The sequence below is a fragment of the Aspergillus brasiliensis genome (genome assembly GCF_001889945.1).
Source record: "Aspergillus brasiliensis CBS 101740 unplaced genomic scaffold ASPBRscaffold_7, whole genome shotgun sequence".
Lineage (NCBI taxonomy): Eukaryota > Fungi > Ascomycota > Eurotiomycetes > Eurotiales > Aspergillaceae > Aspergillus > Aspergillus brasiliensis.
In genome coordinates, this window is record NW_027137448.1 from 1,717,524 (window position 1) to 1,732,096 (window position 14,573).

Here is a 14,573-nt window from a genome sequence, read left to right on the forward strand (position 1 = left end):
GTGTGGTTCAGGAGGGAAAAGCACTGGACACGAGCCCATAGCGTGGGATGGCATGCACCAGACTAAAAAGTAAAGCGTGCGGCAGCGAGTCATGACTGGCACGGATCGACTAACATTAATTCGCCGGGAACATCCATGTCAAGTAGACCGAATAAGTGGACTAGCGAGATACGCGCTATCGCATTACTGCAGTAGTAGTTCCAGCCTCGGAAGCTTGAGATGGCGCTGGAGGCGGGATTCGTAACAGATCGACACAGATTCGTCAGGCTGAACCACTTGACAAACAATGTCGAGGACTCGAGAGGGCAGGCACGATGACACGTTGTCAGGAGAGAGAAGTGTGAGGCAGGAACACTCATTCACTCAATCAATCAATCATCATTCCGTTGGCGAATGAAAAGCAGAGCAGAGAAAGGCGACATCCAGGCGCCGATCGTTTCTTTGGGCCGACGGGCATCACGTGCAGCTCCTGAGGAACTCCTGACTTGGAAATGAAAGGGTGGATGGCCGGCCTCTTCCTCCATCGCCATTTTCCCAATTTCTCGCTCTTCTTTTCCTTCCTTCCGGCCTCTTTGTTTCTTGCTACGATTCTTGTCGGGTTATCTCTTGGATTGAAGTTATTTGTTTTCGCCCCCGTCACATCTCCCATCTCTGTCTCTCTCTCTCTCTCCCTCCGCTACCCCTCCAACCCTTTATATCCGTTGATTTGGTTCACGCATCTTCCCCTGCGGCTCTTATCTGATCGGCCAACCGTCTATCGCTACATCCCTGTGGACTGCATCACTCGCTACGGGGAACGTGTCGAGAGTGCGATTGCAAAAACACTCACTTTCACTGGCTATCTCACCTGTGGATTGTTGGAAGGCCAGAATGGCCACGGCTGAAGGGCCCGCCAGGGCGCATGGTGAGTGGATTAAGTTCCCAATATTTTCGTCTTACCATATCTTATTTGGGTTGCTCATATACAAGATATAGATCGCAATGGACGTCGTCACCCATTTTCTAGCTGGATGAAGCGACTCGCCAGTCTCAAACATTCTACCGATTCAAGTGCCAACCGTTGGTCCAACAAGCGTCATGCGATGCCCAAATACAAAAGCCGGAGTTCGAAGAACAACCCCTACCCGCTGTCGGGCACTGCCCACATGGTCGCCGACTATAATAGCGACTTCAACACTTCGGAGGCGAGCGCAGATTCCGGCCGGAGGTCCTGTTCGCAGAGCGAACCGTCCCTCGCATACTCCGGGTACGAACAGCAGGTCCCAGCCACCAGTGCCAAGTCAACCGCGCCAACTATCTCAACCAACGGCGATACAGCCATCTCCGATGCGGCGTATTCCAAGGCAGGGACGATGGCTACAGCGGGTGGTGGCATCAGTTCGCAGGGGGGAGGCGAGGGGAGCACCTTCTCATCGCCCGCGCCATCGGTGCGGTCTCTGACCACGACCTTGACCACCGTGCAATCGGCAGCACCTTCCGGACAGCTCTACACTACGCAAAACCAGTACCACGGTCTGACCCATACCGGCTCACTACACAACCCAGCGACGCAACAGGTGCAATTTTCTCATCAGTTTCCCCCGTCGCCAGCCACGGCCGTGCCGCCCCACCTTGCCCCTCACGGCCACTCGGTCACCTATAGCACTGCGACCGCCAACAACATCTTGACCGACAATGCTTCCATTTTGACGCTCGCGTCGTCATCGAAGAGGCGCCGCAGAAATTCCCTGGACACAAATGCCTCGGTTCGCGCCCTGGCGCCGTCCTCAGTGTTCGGTGGCAGTCGTGAGAGTTTACCCTTGAGCGTGCTGAGTGGAAATGTCGGAGAGTCAGCAACCTCGTCTTCATTCAATCCACCGGGTGTCCTCAACAGACCTAGCTTGGTGGGTCTCGCCAGTGTAGAGCGTGCCAGCGTCTACTCAGCATCTGGCGCGGCGCCTTTGTCAGGGAGCGGTGAACGCGGCAGCTTCCACAAGGGCGCCACTGCAGGAGACGGTGCCAGTGTCATCAGCGCCGCCCAATCGCACAGTCGCCACGACAGCAATGCAGCCAGCATCACTGGGACCGGTATGAGCAGTCCATGGCCCGGACCATCAAGCAACCAACCAATGACGGGGCGGATCAGCCGTCGCAGTTCAGGATGGGGGGAGATCAACGGTGAAGAGAGCGATGAAGAGAAGCTAGTCGAAGGGAGAGAGGAGGAGCCCGAAATCAGAGTTGACGGTGTGACAGACGTGAAAAGAGAGTTATCTGGTGAGTAGGGTGATTAATTGATCGGGTATCAATTCAATCCCTTCACCCAAATTGTCATTCCCAAGAAGAAAAGAGATCTTTTCGATCCCTTTCCTTTCTTTTACTACTGCAACGAAGTTACGCAAGATGAGACATTCCATGACAGATTGAGTGAACCCTGTTCTGCTTTCTTCTTTTTTCTTCTTTTTTTCTGCTTCTGCGTTCATTTTTCCCTTTCAAAGTAATGACTAATGCACACACACACACACACACACACACACACACACACGAGAGAGCTTTGAGAGTGAAGAAACCCTTCCTCCACATACCCCGACAACTTATCTATCTTGCTATGAGGCGTTATATCGGCGTTGATACTCATTTCACCACTTCCCCCTTCCTGATCTCACCCTTTTCGCACATCTGTACATCTACTTACCATACGATACACCACGTTCCGGTAGGATGGGTAACACGCGGGGATGAATACGGTGTACACGGACAGGACAGGACAGGAACAGGAAAATCGACACTAGGGATTTATCTATTTATCTATCTGGGCGGGCGGACGGACGGACGGCACGGCACGGCACGGTACGGTTTTTATTTGATATCCCCAAGGGCTTGTTGCACAACATGTATGGCACATTGATCAAATGTTATCTTTATTTATTTGCCTTGGTTTGTTTCTTCCCATATTTTTCTACATGAATGTATTTGCTATGCTATGGCCACACCTTGTGCCTGTTTGTAACGAGCTCTTTTTAGCTTTTACATACCCTAGTGACAGGAGATACGGTACACAATCGTTGATCTTTTGCTGCTTTGTACACCTTCGTCGGTCAAGCTAATTAGGGAATGAACAAACGCTGTCATGTTCGAGACTAGGATCCTGGCTTTCAAGGAGACTGAGTACCAACCGAAATAACTTTCAGTCTTTATGAATTGTTGGAAGTGCAATCACCGAATGTGACTAGTTTAGCAGGGTTTCTGAATGGCTAGGGTAGAGCATACGCATCATTATGAATCTATGAGTAACCATGTATAACTAATTATCGGAATATTTTCTTCATTGTTATGCTTTTTAGATACAGGTACTGCGTGATATATGCACAACAGTCTCTCCTGATCTGATCTGTTGGGATCGAAATTTGTACTTCATAAACATCACTCATGCCACCGACGAGCCTAGGTATTTCCTTGCACCGCGACGCCATCCCCTCATGTACACCATTAGATATAAGGAAAAAGTTGAAAGAATAGAAAGAAATAAAACGAAGAATGATGGGAGAATCGGCGACTCTGCATAAACATCATCTACAAAGCTCAAATGAACAAGCAAGAAAAGACAACACGAAAAAGTCGAGCTTAGGCAGTGCCCACGCCGATCTTGGACTCGGAACTACTCCGTTCGGTCTCCTTCTGCTGTTGAGAAGCCAGGAACTTCTTGAACATAGCGGCGATGTCGCTCTCCGACTTCTTGGCCTCTTCCGAGGTTTGACCGTTCTTCTCGGTGATGAGATTCTTGAGCCACTGGTTCTCCAGCTCCAGGGCCGTGACACGAGCCTCCAGCGCAGTGTTCTTCTCCGTGGTCTCCTTGACGGTCTTCTCGAGAGCTTGCTCGCGCATCTTCTTCTTCACGCGGAAGCGGGCGCTGGCGGCGGTGTTCCGGCGACGCTTGTCTTCTTCAGCGGCAATGCGCGCGGCCTCCTCTACGCTCATGGCCGGAGTCTTTTGAGTGTTCTTGCGCTTAGGGCCTGATGCGGGGGAGGTGGTAGCCGGGGCCGGGGCGGGGGTGGCAGCTGCGGACGGCGGGGATGTGACCGAGGACTGCGGGGAGGGCTGGGAAGCAGCTTGGCTGGGAGCAGTGTTGATGTTGAGGGGGCCGTTTGGCAGGGACGGAATTGCAGAGTATTGTGTGTTCTGGACGGGCATAGGTTGAGTATTGATGGAGTTCATGGTAGAGGAGATGTCGTTGACGTTGCCGAAGCCTTCTAGAGAACGTTAGTCACGGGTTGTCATGATTGGATGAAGGCCCCTGATGAGGCAAGCAGAGTCGACAAAGGCGAAAGGGTCCCAAGCTGGGTGGAAGGGGTATTAAGCACAGCATCACTGGGATCGACGCGAGCCCAGATCATCTTGAATGTGCCACGAACAGTGTCTCTATGCAACCTCCCACGCTGGACGAGTCACGTGGTATGGCGCCATCACGAGAGCGATTGGCGTTATCCCAGCCCAAGGCAAGGCTGCTGCACGTTCTGCGATCGCGCACTGACGGAAAGGGCCCCATGCAGCATACGAGCCAATGAGCAGGCGTGTAGATGAGGTGCGCGGCGGAAGGAGCAGCTCGTGTCTCAGGGATATAGTATAGCTTCTCCCGCTAGTACTAGGCCCTGAGAGGGTACGAGACTCGCACAATCAAAAGCAAATTGGGCATGGCAGAAAAAAAAAAAAAAAAAAAGAAAAAATAGAGGAAGGGCAGATGAGGATGGCAAGCTGAAGGTTTGGGGAAAACACATCGATGAGAGTCGATGGCTGAAGCAATCATTTGAACCTTGGCGCATGCATGGAATATGCAGCCGCTTCAGAAATGCTCCAACTGTTGCCCGTTGCCACGCAGCTTGTACTCGAGGGGTACAAGTTGTGATACTTTCAAAGAAGACCTGGAGCAACTCACCTCCCAGAAGGTTCAAAAAGTCCATGTCAGAGCTGGTGTCTTGCGCAGTTTCCTTCTTGACTGTGTTGTCCTCCAGCGAGTCAAAGTTGGGCAGATTGAGATCGCCGAACTTGTCGAAGTCGAAGAATTCGGCATTGGTGAAAAGCGATAATTCAGCATCGAGGTTGTATGAACCCTGATGTTGCTGCTGAAGGGCCTGGTCGTACGGCGAAGGAATGGCATTCAGATCATCGAGATATTGAGAGAAGTTGGGGGCCCGACGGCCGTTAAATTCGGACATGATGTCGTGTTGAGGCTTTGCGGACCTCTTTTTCCTTCGATGCGGCGATGCAGTATTGATTGTTGTAGTCAAGTTTCGTGATCTGTATATTGAGATCCCTCTTCACAGGGACTCTTAGTCGTACAATGACCACCAAGTAGTCGAAACCGTTTCACGGCAACCCGTGCAGTGTATTCGTAGTCGGTGGACCAATCGATGGGGTCGCAATGGAGGCGATATGGGATGTCAGCGAGATTCGAAGACGAGGCAGGTGAAGATTAGAAGGCGTGGGAAAAGTCGTGGAGAGAGAAAGGGTCGAGTCGAGTTGGGAGTGTGGGACGGCCGGAGACGAAAAAGAGTGGGAATTTGCGGCGGGGCGGGGGAATTGGAGGGAAATGCCGCTGATTATTAACTTATCGGGGGGAAAAAGACGGCAATGGCGCCCGTTGAATAATCTCGGTGACTAACCGTCCATTCACTTACGCTTCAGTCTGGCTCCGATCGTTGGTACTGCATCATCTTGCGATCATTCATTCATCAAGTATTTCATATCTTCTAGATTATTTCTAGATCTAATCTCCCCTTCCGCTGCCCTGGATTCTGGATACCCTACGCCGTTTATCCTTCTCCCCTTGAGGTACCTGCGCTGGTTGTGTGCACGGAAGCCGCGTGTTGCCACCGCACAAACCACTAAACTTTCTACTACAGTAAATGCTTTTCCGCTGATGACATCGAAGCCGAGTCATCCTCTTTCCGGAGGCCGAAGTCGGGCTTGCGGAACCAAAGAAATAATATCCCACGCCGTCCTTGCCGGCCTGTTTTAGGGTCGAAACCGGTTGAACCTAGGGACGACTCTGGCCACTCTCATGAAGTCAGATTGAACACACTCCTCGCACTTGGCTTATGGTCTACCAGACTTGCCTGACCGGGTGTCCGCTAGGAATGCCCTGGTTGGTTCGAGGCTGATGGCTTGGCGACCTTAGTATTGTTTAGTATCATTGTTCTATGCGCGGTTGGCGAGGAGTTAATCTCCCGGCTTATAAACCACATCTCGTGTACCTGCTCGATCCAGTTAGCCAAAGTGCCGACTACGAAAAAGAGTAAAATTATCCGCGAGCAACAACCTCACAAGTCACAGTCACAACCACAACCTCCTCATTGCTTGGCTGCCGCACGGATTAATAATCGGGATCTGCATCATTATCGTATGAGGCTATCCACGACCTCTTTGTCCATCCTTGCAGATGTGGTATGTTTAATGCATCACACGATAGTCACCGTGTAGACAACATACCCTGTAATCACGCTATTTCCGGCATCTCTAACGCTATTGCAACATCAAATCAATGAAGAGAGGAGTAGTTGATGACTGTAGATGATCGGCTTGGAATGCGGGAGCCCCTGCGCTGCCAACCGCACTAAGATAAGACCCTGTGATCCTATCGCCACGTGATGCTGTTTGTGTTGATGCCCCAGGAACCACCGGCAATCCCGTACCGTCGCGCCGCATTCATCCAATCTATCCAATCCCCAGCTCAAAACACATAGCAACCTCGCAGCCCCTACCAGTCTGACGAGTCGTTGCTCTACGGACCTACTTAGTAGGCCATCTGTCAACACTCATATGCAATGGCCCGCCTAAAATCCGTCCGCGCGCCCACAACCGCCAGTTTACCCAGCAACCTCCGCATCCCCTCCTCCACGCCGTCCTTAGTCAAATCTTTTGGCAAGCTCACCCGGCAGGCACTGCTGGATCTTGCGTTCCAATGGCTCGACGATCGTAACCTCCAGGCTTTCCCGCCGTACCTCCAAGAGGATGAAGACCAGAAAGAGGAGGACGATGAGGGACTGAGTCCGTACCCGGCGGAGCGCACCGTCAACGACGTCCGAAACGCATACCAGGAACTGCAGCTGCGAAAAGGCGGCAAACGCGAAGTAATCGATCGCATTCTCGAAGGCGACTGGAGACACGGTATCACCCTGCGACAACTGGCCATGGTCGACCTGCGCTACATCGACGATCACTCCTCCAGTCTACGATGGACCGCACTGGAGCTCTCCCGCATTGACAGCCAACAACAACAGCGACAACAACAATCAGACTCCGCCGACCTATCCGCCTGTCTTCCGCGCGTCCACGCCTCAACCTTCCTCAGCAAGCTCCAGCAACAGATTTCCCCGCTAGTAAAAGCGCACTACTATCTCTCCCGCTCGACCTCCCTCCCTCTCACCTTCCTCCGCATCTTCGTCACCAACTCCCCCTACCAACATCCACGCCAGGCCGCCGAACTCCTCACCGACTCTTCGCGAGTCATCTACATCGCTTTCCCAGATAGCTGTCCCTACCTATACACCTCCATTGCCTCCAACCCAGGCTCCTCAAAATCCAGCAGCGCATCCGCAACCTTCACCGCCATCGCAACCGACCCCCGCAGCCTGCAACGTCTCGTCCGCGATGCCCTCCCCAAGGCCCTCTCTCTCCCGCACCAACGCTACACCCTCAAACCCACCTCCTTAACAGCAAAGAGCCTCCAAGCGCTCCTGTCCCTCCGCGGCCCCGGCCGCTCCAACCAGTCCACCGGCGCATTCAGCATCTTCGCCGACGCCGCCCTCGAAGGAAGTCCCCTGGACCCTCGACCATCCAACACCGTCACCCCAGAAGAACACATGAACCATCCCTCTCACCACAAGGAAAACCAAAACCCAGATGACGCAGACACTTCCACATCTAAACCACCGAAACGAGCCAACACCGAACACGAAGACCCACACATCTCCAGAAAACGCACTCTAACCGTACAATCCCGCTTCGGTACCTCCGCATCTCTTTCCTCTGCTCCTCTCGACCGTCTCGACATCCGCCTCCTCGATCCCCCGAAGTCCAAATCCACATCTACATCATCAACATCAACAACACCAACGTTGTCCCTCACTTTCACCGGCACAGACGTAATCAGCGGATTCCGCAAACTAGCCGAAAACGGAATTATCAATGCGGAAAAGATGCCTTCGTGGATGACGGGCGAAGAAGCAGTGAGTGTAGCTGTCGTCCGTCAAGGCCGGCGGGTTGTGAAGGATAGTGGATGATTATGATGGTATGTAAATTGCATGCATGTATCCATCATTCATCCATCCATCCTATTTGTCCTCCCCTTGGTGGTAGCTTTGCGTGTCACCGAGCACGGATACAGATAGCCAGCCAGAGGCCTGCAAGTATTGGTTAATCACCTTTCACCCCGTGCAATGCGCAGTTGGTGTGCGCCCGGGGGTCTTAACGTATGGACATATTCGTCCACATGTCTGCGTGGCTCATACAGACTGGAACTGAGCAATGGAACTGGCTCGGGCGTGGTATATAGAATCGTAGATTTTGGGCGCTTGGCTGTTAAGATGGACTATTGTTTGCCGGCGATGGCTTGGCCGTTATGCTATGCAGCAAGAACTATCACTCGGAGTCGGTGGAAGAACCCCCAATAGTGGGAAGAGCTTCAGATCTATCTGCACAGAAGGCGGAATCTATGTTCGGGGCAATTTCGCCTCATGGTTGGATTGAGCTAATTGTACTACCTAGTTGGAAGGAATAATACCAATGTAATGATATAGCAGAAGAATGTGCCCTGGGTATCAATCTCAGACTTGCAACGCTTATAACAATTGAACCATAAGCAACCGTGCCAGACGGACAAACTTTAGAATCAATACCGTCTTCCGTAGCCCCACCCACCTCTACCACGTCGCGAACCAAAAAGAGACGATTGCTGGCGCACCCAGTAAGGATGATATGTTGAACAATCTATACCAAAACCCGTCAGTATCAGCCCTACATGAGGGCAGTAAACAAACAAAAGTGAGAATCACAGAGTTGGTCTCATACCGCGAATCCCAGACAAGCCGACCTGGTCAGCTACATTGACGTAGCCATCGGAATCTATACTGGCCCCTTTGACCAGTTCATCAAGTTTCATGTTGGCAGTATCTGCTTGCCAAGCAGAACGGCTGCGCAGGATAGTGTCAGCTATGACTTTTTGTTCTTGACGCTTGAGATCAAACATACCAATAAACACATCGCACTCCTTGAGCTTGCTGGGTCGCGGCCCATTTCTGGAAACAAGCCTTGTGTATATTGTTTCCACATGCTGCTTGGCACCAGACTATCTCTTCCTTGTCCGGTTCAAACTCCATGAAGCAGATCGGGCAGTCACCTTCAACCGGCTTGCGGTTCCCATCTTTGTTTTCTTCGGCGTTGGCCTGCTCGCGGCTGATGGGAGAGCTGCCGTACATTTCCCGCAGTTCCTATGACATAACCCTTAGCAATGTAGCCTCGTTGATTACCATCACGCCAACTTACCGACGACAAGAATGCTAACTGATATTGGAGATGCGGAGGCGCTCGGAGGGCTTTCACTAGGACTTCACAGGCAACTATAATCAGCAACTCGGACATTGTATAATACCGATCAGAGTGACGAAGTGTGCGGGGTAGCCTGTCAAAGCAAGGGGCTTGACGTACCATAGCAAATGTGTTTGCATTGATTCCCTTTTCGAGCATCCGGGCAGCTGCAAGTTGGCACCTTCCCTATCTTGGTAGTGTAGATGTTGCCAGTGGAACCGATGATGTCGAAAGAGATCTCGGGCGCATCGTCGACTTCTGTGACAGCATGTCCAATAACAAACATCCTGCGGGTATAATACATATTAGCCTTCTATAGATCCGACTACACATCGAGAGCATACCGCTGGGATAGTGCACGCGCCGCTCTATCGAGATATGAACTGGGAGGTTGACTGCGGAATCTCCTCGCCCGGCGTTCAGGAGTTGGTTCATCGTGTGATGCTGGTGCTCGAGCTTTTCTTTTAGCAGGGCCAGGTGTGTGGCCAGTCAAATCGATAACCTCGACTGGACCTTGGGTAGGACCACTGGGTGCAGATCGACGTGACTTTTTTGATGATGTACTTGGTGTGACGCTCTGCTCATTCGCTTTTCGCTTCCTGGACGATGCGGGAGTGCTTGCCACAGTTTTTGGGTGTGTAGCTGGAGAGTCCGTCGGCGTGGAGGCGCGAGCATGCTGCTGACGAGATGGGGTCTTACGTGTCACTGCCATCCTGAACCCGGAAGCTATTGTAGGCCAGGGGCCTGACAAAGAGAGAAACAAGGCGTAGTAAGACGACAATGGTCGCGGTGGCGGCTTCCGTAGTATGGAGTAAACGACTCCTAATCGATAAGCAATCAGATCGGATTATGACATAATCAGACTATTTCCAAAAAGAATTGACGGATCTGGGAGAAACAGGGATCGATGATCTGCTTAGCATCGAGATCTAATAAGCAGTATGCCACAATGACGATCCCAAGGATGTTTGTGGTGTCTCCATATTTAGTGAGAGTAAGAAATCGGAGCTATCAACTCGAGCTTGACAAGGGAATGATTCCAATAACTGGTGAATCCCGGCGGATGCGGAGGTTTGCTCGGTTTGCCCCATTTGGCTTGTTTGCCTGAAACTAGTGCGGCGCTGATAACGACGGAATGACGCCGCGTCCGGTTCTGGTTCAACTCGCAATCACATCCCTCCATGGCACGCCCTCGCGCTCACTCGGGCGCTGATGCCCCTAAAGAGCCACATGCAGTCTCTCTCAAAGGTACGCTCTGCCGGGACACCCTTCTACCGCGGTACCTTGGCTGATCTTGTCCAGTATTGCGGTAAGCACCGAACTTCATCCGACGACTCCACTCGCTCCTGACCGTGCAAGGCTATCGCGACCTTCCTTATCCTATCAGTACCCCCTCCCAGCGGCAGAGACGAAGATCTCCAGCAAAGCATCGCTCAGCTATCCCGCCGATATTGTCGACAATCAGTTCATCCTCACCCCCAATGTACGAAGACCCTCCAGGTTTCGTTATGGACCTCACTGACGGTTCGACAAGTTAACCCTACCTCCGGCTTTTGGGTCTGCGTATGTGGGCGAGACATTTGCATGCACCCTCAGCGCCAACAATGAGTTGCCAGATGAGGAGACATCGCGCGTCGTTACATCGGTCCGTATAGTTGCAGAGATGCAAACACCATCGCAGGTAGCGGCGTTAGACCTAGAACCGGCCGAAGACACGGCTTCCAAGGACGGAGTGCAGAAGGGCCATTCACTACAGAAAATAGTACGGTTTGATCTCAAGGAGGAAGGGAATCACATCCTGGCGGTTAGCGTCAGCTACACGGAGACATTGATTGGGTCGGACGCGCAAGCAGCCAGCGGGCGAGTGAGAACCTTCCGCAAGCTCTATCAGTTTGTGGCACAGCCCTGTCTGAGTGTTCGAACCAAGTCTTCAGAATTGGCGCCGCTGGAGGTCGAGAATAAGACACTAGGACCATATGGCAAGACTCGGCTGCTCCGGTTTGCACTAGAAGCCCAACTGGAGAATGTAGGCGATGGTCCTGTGGTGGTCAAGGTTCGTCGAACACAAATCATTGCGAAGATTGCAAAGGTCTCCTGGGCAACATGCTAATTTTGACAGCAAACGAGGCTCAACCCGAAACCGCCATTCAAGGCCGTATCTCTCAATTGGGATCTACAAGGACCGGAGCAAGCGGATCCGCGGCCACCGACTTTACATCCGCGGGATGTCTTGCAGGTTGCATTCCTCGTCGAGCAAGAAGAAGGCCAACAGGAAGGGCTGGAGACCTTGCAAAAGGACATGAAACGCGACGGACGCGCAGTGTTAGGCCAGCTGTCGATTGAGTGGAGAGGCGCGATGGGCGACAAAGGATTCCTGACGACGGGTAATTTGATGACGCGAAGACGGGCATGAGACAGACCAATCGGACGTAATATTTACTGCTTACTGTCTCTCTGCTGTGTACCTGAACTGCCGCGGGCTTTTCCTTGGCCTTTGAGTCCCCCCTTGTGTAACAACAACAACACACACATTCCAGACACTGCAGCCAACGATACCAGCGCAGATCCTGAAGAACCCCCAACTCTTTCCTCTGCGTGTGTGGCAGTCTGAAGACTCACAAACTTCACCGGTGATTTTCCTCAACCAATCACCGACTCCACGGCGGCGTGCATCAGCACACAGGATGAATGGATGAGACGGGAGCCAAGCGGATGTTGCACGGATGCGAACCTTCTCAGGGCAGCCAATCCCCATTTCCTAGCTTGCGACGCTTTACGTGGTGGTTACACACGTTTAACGGGGGACAAAGAAACATCATATGTTCGGGGGCTTATCTGGGGGGTTGAGTCTAATTACTAGTCAGTAGTACTAGTCTAGGGGTTTGTACAAAAGAAACAAAAAAAAAAAAAAAAAAAAAAACATAATGGTACCTTCCGACGGCGCCCCCCGTTAACGCCGACGGAAGCTTGGCCGTCAGTCAGTCTTGTCAATTGCTATCTATAGATATGCTCCCTATGAGGAAAGAGTCGCTGGATTATATTTATGGATGGAAGACAAGCCACCACTACCAGCCATGTGCTATTTGTACAACACACACACACTGTGTACAGTGTACACAGTCAGCACCGTAGTTGCTCAATCATCAATCAGCCCAGCCCAGCCCAGCCCAGCCCCAACCAACCTCCAGTAAATCAGAAAAAATAGCCAAGAATACTACGCCGTACGATAGGGTAAATTGAACCTAATGATAGCATGATACCATGGTCTTCTCCCCGGGGAGAAGGGGGAAGGAAAGGAAATCGGGAAATCGAGACTTCGCAACATCCATCCGTCCCCACGGACCGCCGGTCGGGGGCAGTCTAGATAGGCCTAGGTCAAAGCTAAATTTACCTCCACTGCAAAGAGCAGTCTACTAGTCGTCGTGTTGTCCACTTAACTCCCTGAAAAATAAAACACGTAGAATAAAATAGAACCTTGCTAGTTGTTACTGAGTGGCAGGTTGGTTAGTTGGCTCGTTGGTTTTGTCCGGCATTTGAAAGATTCTAGCCCGCAGCAGACAAGCAAGAAGTAGACTTAGACCGGACTAGTACAGAGTTAACTGAAGTTGGTTGGTTTGGGGTTGGGTTTTTCATGCCATGCCATGCTGCGAATGAACGAAAGAAAATATAGTATAGTCCCTGACTGATCTGACAATGGAATTCATTCATTCATTCATCATACTCCGTACTTGAGATATAATTAGTTAGTCTACTCCGTAGTGTGTCTTATGTTGACTCATAACTCTTCTTCATGTCTAGAAAATCAAAGACATAATCTCTATAAATAAGAAACCGGATATTTTTCCCATTACCAGTAGATACGTACGGAGTAGTCGAGATAACTGCTTCTGTGGCCGGGTGTGGGCATTGGGCAGATCAGCGGCAGCAGGTCCAGACCATGCGACTGACTAGTTAGCTAGTAGTATAACTGCTGTAACATACTATACGGTGTGGTGTGGTGCTGGTTTTCCCTCCCAGCCAACTCCCTCACTCACTCACCTACCCACCCATGAGATTAATTCATCACCGACCCCCTTTCTTCAAGGTTCAAACTATCTTGTAACTAATTAAGCTTCAAACTTACGTAGTTAGGGTCTAGAGAGTAGTAGATATGGAGCAGTAAAGATATTTCTTCACCCCTCTAATCTACTAAGTTGTTAACTAACTAATATTAAAAGTATTATGTAACTGCTAACTAACAAGTTCAAAACAGTCTAGTCGCGGCACGTCAAGTTAAATGTCCACAGCGGGGACTGGTCCTAGATACTAAGTAGTTAGTAGGAATGGATAATGATAATAAATAAGGTGGTTTTTAGTAGGTAGTGTCCATTTCATCCAGATATGCTCCATAGAAGGGAGTAGAATAGTCCAAGAGGAAAAATGGTAGCAGTAGCGTCAATACTCCGTAGCGTAGTGTACATACTCTCTCTCCAGTAGCAAGTTACTCCTAAGTATGTAGAGTATGTAAGTAGATCGATCGGCAACATTACCGACTTTCTTTTGACTCTACAAGGTAGGCTATGTAGGGTTGGCAAAAGAAAAAGAAAAAGTGATAAGAATAAAAATAAACAAAATCCTGAAGCAACTAACAAACCACTGTAAAATGCTTGGCTGGTTTGGTCTGCTGCATCAATCCTGCGGGTAAGCAAGTCCGGGGAAGTAGGGCTATGCAAGGAACCATTATTGGAACTTTCTCTTTCGTTTCTTTTTCTTTCTTTTTCTTTGGTTATCTATGTTTGAAGTAAAGATGGACTGGGCTGGGAAGGAACGGAAGGCTGAGATTGCTGTCCCTATGTGGTTTAGGATATATGCATGTATGATGAAAACCCACAGTTGGAGTCATTGATTGCTGCAGGGTTTGGTCTACTCATTCTAGTTACTAGCCACCCGGTTTATGATTTTTTTTTGGCTCTGGTGATGGTGGTGGGTACATACTTTAGTGTTTGGTGGCGGCCTGAGATGAGTGAGCGGTGGCT

The 14,573-nt window shown here is 50.9% G+C and overlaps 5 protein-coding genes across 5 annotated transcripts; 3 read left to right on the forward strand and 2 right to left on the reverse strand.

The window, feature by feature from the left end:
- Positions 1–870: 870 nt before the first annotated feature.
- ASPBRDRAFT_56022 (uncharacterized protein) lies at positions 871–2,261 on the forward strand (the record flags this gene model as incomplete). Its single annotated transcript, XM_067627471.1, has 2 exons — positions 871–904; positions 976–2,261. The coding sequence occupies 2 exons, from the start codon at positions 871–873 to the stop codon at positions 2,259–2,261; spliced, it is 1,320 nt and encodes a 439-aa protein (XP_067478670.1).
- A 1,015-nt stretch (positions 2,262–3,276) lies between these two features.
- Positions 3,277–5,544, reverse strand: ASPBRDRAFT_44365 (putative bZIP transcription factor (MetR)). Its single transcript, XM_067625180.1, has 2 exons — positions 4,910–5,544; positions 3,277–4,223 (listed from the first exon to the last, which is right to left on the reverse strand). Exons 1-2 carry the CDS (start codon positions 5,187–5,189, stop codon positions 3,601–3,603), a joined length of 903 nt encoding a protein of 300 aa, XP_067478671.1. The 5' UTR covers positions 5,190–5,544; the 3' UTR covers positions 3,277–3,600.
- A 1,253-nt stretch (positions 5,545–6,797) lies between these two features.
- On the forward strand, positions 6,798–8,255 carry ASPBRDRAFT_56024 (CENP-N/CHL4 family protein; the record flags this gene model as incomplete). The annotated part of the gene is made up of 1 exon (XM_067627473.1): positions 6,798–8,255. The coding sequence occupies one exon, from the start codon at positions 6,798–6,800 to the stop codon at positions 8,253–8,255; it is 1,458 nt and encodes a 485-aa protein (XP_067478672.1).
- A 608-nt stretch (positions 8,256–8,863) lies between these two features.
- On the reverse strand, positions 8,864–10,270 carry ASPBRDRAFT_128081 (RING finger protein; the record flags this gene model as incomplete). Its single annotated transcript, XM_067618024.1, has 6 exons — positions 8,864–8,961; positions 9,043–9,164; positions 9,223–9,461; positions 9,517–9,578; positions 9,679–9,845; positions 9,903–10,270. The coding sequence occupies 6 exons, from the start codon at positions 10,268–10,270 to the stop codon at positions 8,864–8,866; spliced, it is 1,056 nt and encodes a 351-aa protein (XP_067478673.1).
- A 450-nt stretch (positions 10,271–10,720) lies between these two features.
- ASPBRDRAFT_207997 (trafficking protein particle complex subunit 13) lies at positions 10,721–12,444 on the forward strand. Its single transcript, XM_067621813.1, has 5 exons — positions 10,721–10,806; positions 10,861–10,867; positions 10,918–11,041; positions 11,093–11,611; positions 11,678–12,444. Exons 1-5 carry the CDS (start codon positions 10,740–10,742, stop codon positions 11,969–11,971), a joined length of 1,011 nt encoding a protein of 336 aa, XP_067478674.1. The 5' UTR covers positions 10,721–10,739; the 3' UTR covers positions 11,972–12,444.
- Positions 12,445–14,573: the final 2,129 nt, after the last annotated feature.